The sequence below is a fragment of the Ceratotherium simum genome, chromosome 7, assembly GCF_057802395.1.
Source record: "Ceratotherium simum simum isolate JZ-2026a chromosome 7, ASM5780239v1, whole genome shotgun sequence".
Classification (NCBI taxonomy): Eukaryota; Metazoa; Chordata; class Mammalia; order Perissodactyla; family Rhinocerotidae; genus Ceratotherium; species Ceratotherium simum.
Window position 1 is genome coordinate 25,747,384 of NC_141906.1, and position 10,414 is coordinate 25,757,797.

At 37.2% G+C, this 10,414-nt stretch overlaps 1 protein-coding gene across 1 annotated transcript; it reads right to left on the reverse strand.

Annotated features, from left to right (window-relative positions):
* Positions 1-945: 945 nt before the first annotated feature.
* On the reverse strand, positions 946-1,893 carry OR51Q1 (olfactory receptor family 51 subfamily Q member 1). The gene has a single exon (XM_004443743.2). The coding sequence runs from the start codon at positions 1,891-1,893 to the stop codon at positions 946-948; it is 948 nt and encodes a 315-aa protein (XP_004443800.2).
* Positions 1,894-10,414: the final 8,521 nt, after the last annotated feature.

Here is a 10,414-nt window from a genome sequence, read left to right on the forward strand (position 1 = left end):
ATCGAGTTTAAGTGAACTCTGTGTTGAAAATTAGTTCAACAGCGTCTCAAACTCTCAGGCTACTTCCATTTTGACTTTTGATATTTAGAGTTCATTTCTTGTCCAAGTAGCACTGATATCCACAACGGTCTTTCTCTCTTCAGTTTGACATCCTAATTTATGAAGGTTCTCTTTCATTATTGCAATTTAAGATTACATGAACAGGGCCAGCCCTGTGGCTTAGCAGTTAAGTGCGTGTGCTACGCTACTGGCGACCCGGGTTCTGATCCTGGGCACGCACCAACACACTGCTTCTCTGGCCATGTTGAGGCAGCATCCCACATACAGCAACTAGAAGGATGTGCAACTATGACATACAACTATCTACTGGGGCTTTGGGGAAAAAAAAAGGGAGGATTGGCAATAGATGTTAGCTCAGAGCCGGTCTTCCTCAGCAAAAAAAAAAGAGGAAGATTGGCACGAATGTTAGCTCAGGCCTGATCTTCCTCACAAAAAAAAAAAAAAGATTATATGGGCACCCGTGTTTAATTAAAAGCTGACATTTGCTATAGAAATTATTCGTAAGGGTATGGGCATGTTACAGCTTCAATAAGTATTTTTATGTAATAACCAACATTTTGAGTTTATAAAGCAAAATTTTATACTTTACTACATGCTTAATAACACCACTGTAAAGAAAGGAGAACAAAAATTATATTTTGAATTATATTTTTAAATATTTTTTCTCAAAGTCATATGGATAGTGAAGAGTATAGTTTTAAAAACTTAAGGTCTTTCAATTTCTACTTAAAGAATAATGATTTTTCTTTATTTTAATTGGAAGCTTCTTGTACAACACCTATTCCCTCCTCCATCTATGCTACTGACGATTTTGATGGTAGTAGTCTCTGCTCTTGACTCCATGTTATTAAAAAAAGGTAATCCAGTAAAATTAAATTTCAGTAGTTAGTGCACTTTCCTCTGGAAAAGGAGATGGAAGAGTCCCTGGCGGATCTGCTTAGTCTTTACGCTGTAAATGATGGGATTCATCACAGGAGGTGCCAACAGGTAGATATTGGCCATGATAACATGGACCAGTGGAGAGGCATGCTTGGCAAACCGATGAGTCATAGATACCCCAACCATGGGAACATAGAGAGCCAGAACAGCCAGAATGTGGGACAGACAGTTATTGAAGGCTCGGAGTCTCTCAGCCATGGAAGCTATTGCCAGGACACTTCTCAGAATCATTGCATAGGACAGCACAATGAGCAGAGGGTCCATCACAACAATGAGCAAAACCAGAGCAAATCCATACCAGCTGTTGACTCGGATGTCAGCACAGACCAGGCGAATCATATCTGGGTGGAGGCAGTAGGAGTGAGAGAGAAGGTGGGAGTGGCAGAAGGGCAAGCGCTTGAGTAGGAAAAGGGAGGGAAGAACAGCCAGAACACAGCGGCAAATGATGACTAACCCAATTCTGCCAAGGACTTCATTGGTGAGGATGGTGGCATAATGGAGGGGGCGGCAGATGGCCACGTAGTGGTCAAAGGACATGGCCAGCAGGACTGAAGATTCCATGAAGGAGAATCCATGCAGGAAGAAGAACTGGACAAAACAGGCCTCAAAGCTGATCTTCCGAATGTTGAACCAGAGGAGCTGCATGACTGTGGGCAGGGTGGTGAGGGTGAGACCCAAGTCAGCCAGGGCCAGCATGAAGAGAAATAGATACATGGGCTGGTGGAGGGATGGCTCTGTGCGGATGACAGCAAGAATGGTGGTGTTGCCCATGATGGAGATGGTGTAGAGACAGCAGAAGGGGATGGAGATCCAGAGGTGGCTGGCCTCGAATCCAGGGATGACCATGAGGATGAAGTAGACAGTGTCCTGGGTGGTGTTAGTCACTTCAGACATGCTTGATGAATGCAAAACCAGAATCTGCATGTTCAACAATAAGAATTCCATCATTGTGTTACTACCAAAGAGTCATTGTCTATTCAATCCAGGACCCAAATATGTGTCTCAGATTGTTTTTCTAACAGCATTGAGCCATATATTAGGCAGAACAGTAACAAACAGAACTGTAGACTCTTCTGCTATAAATTTATATTTAAAATTACCTTATTTTTCTAACTTTCAGCCCCCACTACACACTAAAATTTAACTTTATGCTTCCTGCAAACCTTGTAATACATTTCCCATCAGCTCGTGTATATATGTATATGTACATATAAACTTACATATATGTATTTACTAACTGAAACTTCTTTCATCAATATTTCAAATAACTTTCTAATAATCAAATCCAGAGACTTATTTTAGCACATATTCTACTCGACACACAGAAAAATAAGTTTCTTCTCCCCGCTTCCTTCTATTCAGTTGAATGGAAATATTATTGAGAGAAGGAAGCATTATGATGATGCCTAGGTGTCTTACTCAAGCAACTATGTGGACTGTAGTGACAATTACTTTTATCTGGAGTATTATTAGAAGGAGACTCTGGGGGAATGATCACAGGTTTGGTTTGTGCATGTTGAGTTTGATATTCAAAGGAGCTATCCAAGAGAAAAGACAACTAAGTAAATGGATATGAAACCCAAGAGGACAGAGAATAAGCCTGGTAGGAGTTTTGGGTGTCGTGGCATATTGATGGTAGCTGAGAACTCTGGAGTTGATGTGATAACATAGGTGAGAATTTAGGGTGAGAAAGGAAGTAGACTGTGGACAGATCTGTAACAAAATGCAAACTTTGGCAGCTGGGTAGATGTGGAAGTAAAAGCAAAGAAAATTGTGAAAGATTGCTCAGAGAAGTGGGTGAAAAACAAGGGAAATGGGAGTCACAAAGGCCAGGAAGGTAAAGGGCATGGTCATCACAGTATAGTGCTTGCAGATGCTCAGTAAAACGAGTACTGGAAAGCATCTATTTAATTTAAGGATGTAAATGTCAGTAGTAACCTTTTGGAAAGACATTTCAGCAGAATGATAGGAGAAGAAGTCAAATTAAAATGGTTTAAGTAGTGAATTAATTTGAAGGAATGGAGACAGTTTCTGTAGATTGTGTATTCTAAAGGGGGAGTTGTACTGCCCCCTACGGGTGAATGCAGACTTTCATTCTTTAAAACAAGAACATAACTTGAATAATGAATGACTATTAATTTTTGGAGTGTTCTGAGAACGAAAGAGTGAACCTTATTGTCTGAAATACACAAAACATTTAATGGGTTTCTGGAATTCATGGAGGTTAACCGTAGTCCCCCTAAAGTTTTATAAATGCCAAAGTACAAATTCCTGCAAAATCAACTCAATAATTTAGAAAAGAATACAACATAAATTTAGGGGAAATAGGAAAAAGGAGATGAAATAAAGATAAATGTTTTAATTAAAAAAAACGATCAAATGGATTCAAAAATTATTTTTTAAAAGAATCAATGTAATTTGAAACTCTCTACCAAATTTGATCAAGAAAAAGAAATATAGGCAAATATGTAGAAATAAAATGTAATGAGAGAGCAAAGACTGAGAGAAATTATAGAGGCCAATGAGAGGTCACCAATAAAATAGTAAATAATAGGAATTTGAACGTTATTTAGTACTTAAACTATAAACCAAAAGGCAAGACGCCAGAGCAAAGGTTTTTACAACTTCCTAACACTGAGTCCTAATGGACTTGAATAATAGGTCTGAGGCATTAAAAACTTCTAAAGTATTATTAATAAAGATCATGCTAATCGGAGAGATGTTTGGTCATTTGTAGAAGCATAAAGGATGAAAATCCTAGAGACATAGGTGCCCATCCAAGCACTGTGTAGGGGGCAGGTCCTATTCATGTCACAAGAAATGGCGACTATGTGATGGCCACATGAGGCCACCTAGCTCGACACTATTCGACATTTAATAGTTGCCTGCATTCTTTCTCTGATGCAGCACTCTTGACCGTAATTTGGGTCCCTACATCATTTTTTTTTTTTTTTTTTGGATATTAGGCAGAAAAATTTTTTCACGCATGTGGTACTTCTCTTTGATTCTGTATCTCAGTTTCCTTTAGCTTGGTTAATGTGAATACTAATAGGGAGATATATTTGATTTTGACAGGATCATATTTATGAACTAACAAAGCTAAGGCAAAAAAGAATTACTCCAAAAAAAACTTACTAAGAGTTAAATAATGCCATATTCAGAAGATTATTAAGAGCCAAGACATCACGCTTTCTGTGGGACATGCAAATATTCTTTCAAACTTCAATATTTCAAACTTCAGTATGTTCTCTACAAGTCATATGTCTCAGCGCTGTGGTTGAATACAACAGATAATCCATGTGATATGCTTATTGCTGTGGATGGCAGAGAGTAGGGGACAGCAGCAGTGACAGTAGTGGAAAGGTTCACAGAGAACTTACTATGTGTCAGATACTCTTCTTAGAGCTTTACTTGTTTTAATTCACATTATAATTGCATAATTGAGGTCTATCACTTTAAATAATGAGGCACATGTGGTACTGATGAATGAGTAATTTTTTATCTTTGAAAAGCCAGGGAAGTCTTAATGGAGGAAGTGGTTTATCATTTGTTTTGTAGTTTGAATAGAAACTCAAAAAGGGGTGGAGAGTGGGGTAAGACGGGAGATAAGAGTATTTCAAACAAAGCAAATGATGATAGCACCTGACATATGCAAGAAATGATGTCCTCTAGTCCTCTGTAGGCTCTGAGTGTGGGCCCAATTGCAGAGGTGGTTGAAACTGTGTCAGAAAGATGGTGAGAACAGAGAAAGCTCTTGAGAGGATGATATTGGGGTGATCAAAGGCTTCAAGGCAGGGAAGGACATCATCATATTTTTAGTTGAGAGAGGGGATGTGGGAAGATACAAAACAAGACAGATTTAGGGGGAAATTATACTTTTCTGAATATAAGCAGGTGATAAATATATGAGTGATACATATATGATAAATATGTATTCATCATAAATATATGATAAATGTATGTGTCTGTGAGTATGTGTGAGTGTGTGAGTGTTTATGGGCATATGTGTTGGGGGGAGTGGACAAGAAAGAAGACATGATGGATGCATCATTCCAAAGTGTGTTACAGAGTAGATAATTTAAGGACATATACTTGGCCTCTTTGATCCCAGGACAGACCTAAAGCCAATGGGTATGTGTTAAAAAAAAAGTCAAAGCTTAACATCAGAAAAAGTTGATAGGGCCGGCCCTGTGGCTTGGTGGTTGAGTGCGCGCGCCGCAATGCTGGTGGCCCGGGTTCGGATCCCGGGTGCGCATCGAGGCACCACTTCTCCGTCCATCCTGAGGCCGAGTCCCACATACAGCAAATAGAAGGATGTTCAGCTATGACATACAACTATCTACTGGGGCTTTGGGGGGAATAAATAAAATCTTTAAAAAAAAAAAAAAAAAGAAAAAGTTGATAATAATTTTCTTCTACTAGAAGGCAGTTATTTCTAGTCTCTTAAGTAACCCTAACTCTCCAGGTATGTAAAATCCTTAGGGACTCTCTACCAGGTGCAGATGGTGTGGACTCCTGCATTAGGTGTGGGGGGAGTTTATTGATATCTTTAGGTTTCTTCCAGCCCTGCTTCTTTGCTTCTATGACTTATTCTTGTGTGTTAAGACATGGGTTCAGTAACTGGCAAGTACTGAGAAAATGATTTCTTTGCCTTCACATTGGCTTCTAAACTCACAAGCCCTTACTTGAGCGCAGTGTAATCCATGAGTCCCTGGCTGGTTCATGCTGGCTTCTGTTCATTCTTCATTCATATGCTTTCATGCTTCCCTTGAAACCACCGCTTTCTAAGATATTCGTTGAGCCATTTGCTGGGCAGAGAGGAGGACAAGCAAAAATAGGAACAGAGGGGAAACCACTCAGAAAAAGCCAATTCTCTGGGCAGGATTTGTTGAGAGATGATCCCTTAACAGTTAGTGACGTGCACTGAAAACTCTTCAACTTCAACAACCACAAGTTTGGTATAAGAGAATAATGGCAGCAGGGCTACTTTTTGAACTCATTTGGAGGACAACGGTAATTCTCCCAATGAACTACTTCATTTCATGTTCCCTACCTGTCACATCCCCTCTCCCAGTCCCACCTTCTGTCAATATGTCTCTGAAATGGGTTGGCTTCACTCTTGTCCTTGTCACTATGGAGTAGCTCCTGTTATCACCCTCCAGGGCATCCCCCTCTTCTTATTACTGCTCATCCATGGAGCAATCCAGCCTCACCTTTGTGCTTTCTTGTTCCTTCTATGCTCTCTGTGGCTTCTATTCTCTGCTCTGTGGCAGAGTGTCGTTATATGCTCCTCAAGAGCCCAGGTTGGAATGCAGGAGGTGGGTGGGGAATCCTCTGGAAGGATGTTATAGGAATATGAAGATTGTGCTTTGAGACCTGAGGCCCCTTGGGACAGAACCAGGAAAAATAATGGTAATAACAATAGCAGCTAACGTTTACTGAGTGCTAAACATGTACCAATAATTGAGCTAGCTGACTCATGGAAATGTGAAGATTTTGTTAGGTGACATGAAAAAGACATAGCCTGTATTCTGGCAGATATTTTCTCAGCGATCATTAGTTCTCTTCTGCTTTTTACAGTAGCTTATACGGCTTTGAGAGGGACTATTATATTGGAAAAGAGTTGCCATTTGATGTTGTCATCTTGACTATGACCAAACTCAGATTTGATATGGCTTGAAGATTTGGGGGAAGTTATCCCAGATCTCTTGATAGACTTAAAAGTCAGAAAGGCAAAATGGGATTTCCTCTCACCAGTAAAGTGGGATCTCCTCTTACCAGTAAAATGGGATTTCATCTTCCAGTGTCTTACAGATATTAGCCTCAACATACATTGTGCTTTACTTCATCCCTAGGAATCTGGACCTCTACTCAGGCAAAAAGGGGCTGTGATGAGTGTCATCTACATACAATTGGCCTAGGATCTTATATGTGACTTTATTTAGATTATAATTCTCTCTAGACGGTGGATATCTGCAGCTGTTTAGGTGTTCACCCTGAATGTCTCTTTGTTTTCTACCACCAAAGTCACAGAGTGTTTCTTGAAAATATGGCTCGTCTTTGTGATTTCGCCTGTTGTCTTGCCTACTAGGCTTTTGTATCTATTTTGACTGCAAGGAAGACCCATCTATACGCGATTCCCATTGCTTCAAAAGTGAGATTATGGTTATGGAGCAGAATATAAAGTTATAAACCCTGAAAATGTAGAAATTAAATAAAAAACAGTTTGGTTGGGAAAGAATTTGGGATGTAGTATTAAGTATACGATTACTCCACCTTTAGCAGTCAAGGCTCAAAAGACAATTTAAAATTGAAAAATAGGGGCCAGCCTAGTGGCGCAAGCGGTTAAGTGTGCGTGCTCCGCTGCAGCAGCCCAGGTTCGCCGGTTCGGATCCCAGGCGCACACCGACGCACTGCTTGGCAAGCCATGCTGTGGCGGCATCCCATAGAAAGTGGAGGAAGATGGGCACAGATGTTAGCCCAGGGCCAGTCTTCCTCAGCAAAAAAAGAAGAGGATTGGCAGATGTTAGCACAGGGCTGATCTCTTCACACACACACAAAAAAATTGAAACATAAAGTATTAAACTAAATATTATATTTATCAGTATAAAGGTAAAATTATCAAAATTGGCATAATATTTATAGTATTGATAATTCTGAAGTTGAATTTGAATGAAGAGTACATGTGAGTTCCTTATAATATTTTCTCTCTTTTTATCTATATTTGAACATTTCCCTAATAAAATGTTTTAAAAAATGAACTAGTAGGTAGAAGACGGTGGTGGACTGGGAAGTCTATTAATTTTATTATTGTTTATAGTAAGGGATAATAGATATTGCCTAAAGAAATAGAATATTAAATGTGCATGTTTTAATATGGCTCACAAGATTTGTTTTTACATTATTAAATGAATGAAAAAAAACAAAAAGCAATGATATTTTGTGACACATGAAAATTGTATTAAATTCAAAATTTAGTGTCCATATATAAAGTTTTATTGCAATACTCTCATGCTTATTTATTTATGAATTGTCTATGGCTGCCTTCATGCAACAATGGCAGAGTTGAGTATTTTTGAAAGAAGCTGTATGGCCCACAAAGCCTAAAGTATTTACTATCTGACCCTTTGCAGAAAAAATTTGCCAACCTCTGACCTAATAGGAAATGGACATAAAAGATAAGCAAATGTCAAAGAAATGGAGATAGAAATATTTTCTGATCATATAAAAAGATGTTCACTCGCACTTAGAAAGTAATTGAAATCAAATTGAGATCTTTTTCAATCATTATACTAGCAAAATCCAAATATATTAAAACACTCTGGTTGTCAGGGGTATAATGAAAGAAGCTCTTTCACAATTGCTGATGGGACAGTTAATAAGTACAACTTATATGGAGGGAAATGACAATACTGTTACTGTTATCTACCAAAATTATAAATACAGAAAATCCTTTACTTAGCAATTCGACTTCTAAAAATTTAGCTTACAAATGCATTTACATATGTGCAAATTGACATATACACAAGATTATTCACTGCAATATTATTTATAAGAGTACATAAAAGGAAAGCAAAGTAGATATTCATCAACTGGGAGATGATAAATAAGTTCTGATAACATACAATGTACCAGAATCAACACAATGAAATATTATGTCGATGTAAAAACAAATGGTGATGCTCTTCATGTACTGGTTATAAATTATCTCAAAGATATATGTGTGTTTTAAGAATCAAGTACAGGACAGTGTAAAGTTTTCACTGGGAAAAGTATAAATGTGCATAATTTCTTATTTATATATAAATACATTTCTAAAAAGAAATACAACAAACTGGAAATATTTGTTGACTTTGGGGAGGGAAATCAGAATGATTGAAATAGATACATAACGTGATATTTTCTATATATATATATATATACATCATAATAGGAAAATTCAACTGTGTGAATGTTTAACACTGTCAACAATATTTACAAAAAAAATATCCTTTTTTTGTTGTTGTTGTTTTGCTGAGGGAGATTTGCCCTGAGCTAATATCTGTTGCCAATCTTTCTCTATTTTGTATGTGAGCCACCACCACAGCATGGCCACTGACAGACGAGTGGTGTAGGTCTGCTCCCAGGAACCGAAACCAGGCCACTGGAGAGGAGCACACTGAACTTAACCACTAGGCCACTAGGGCTGGCTCTAAAATGCACATTTAATGAACTTTAAATTCTGTGAATGTCTAACATTGTCAATAATACTTACATTAAAATGTGTACAAAATTAATCATTATTGATATGAAAAATGGAATAGAAGGAATTAAATGGTAACAAAGCATGCTAAATTCTTCATTTATTTGAAGATGAAAGACATTTTGAGTAACTTTTGACTTTGTAAACTATGTGTGTTTAACTTTACCCATAAGAATAAAAATACAGTATATAACTCCAAAACAAATAGGGAAAATAATAAAAAAAATAAATCTGGTAGAAGACAGAAAAGAAAAAAAATATATGTAAATCAAAAGATAGAAACCAGATAGTTGAACACATTCAACTATATATAAATTTCAGGTATTAATAATAATACAAGTATAAACTCATAGTGATAAATATAATGAATGAAAAAACAATAACATGTGAGAAAGTTCTAAGAAATGAAAGCATAGAGATGAGTGGTAACTGATTTTGCAGAGCAAGGAGATATGGAACCTAATTGGCTACAGAGGAACAAGTGAACAAGAAGCCACACAACTCTGGTAACTCAGAAACTTATATGAACTTGAGGCATTTGGAACTTAGGATGGCAGGGAGTATAGACCTCAAAACTGGATGATCTTGTGACAATCAATGTGAGGATGAGTTAGATACAAAGATTCACTCCTCACCACACAGACAGATGATTACTACACTCTAAAAATGTCAGATTGCATTTTTATACACAGTTTTATTGGGATATAATATTCAAAGGTAAAAGTACCCACTTTATAATTGTATAGCTCAATAATTATTACATAATGAATAGATCCTGTGTCCTCAATTCAGACCAAGAAATAAAATATTACTATGCCCAAATAATCAATTTTGGTAGGTGTCCCATACGCAGTTGAAAAGAATGTGTAGTATGTAGTTGTTGATTTCTTCTTCTTTCATTCTTAATTAGATCAAGGTTTTATCTTATGTTTTTCAAGTCTTTTAAATCCATTTGATTTTTACCGTTTGGACTACTTATTATGCCAGCTATTATGAAAGGTATAATAAAATCTACAACTATGACTGTGGATTTATCTACTTTTTTTGGTGTTCTGACAACTTTTACTCTATATATTTTGTTTTCTATTTAAAATTTAGAAAGCTTTTTTTCCTATCTTGCATATTTTTATTATGTAATGTCCCTCTTTATTGATAGTAATGCTTATGCCTTGA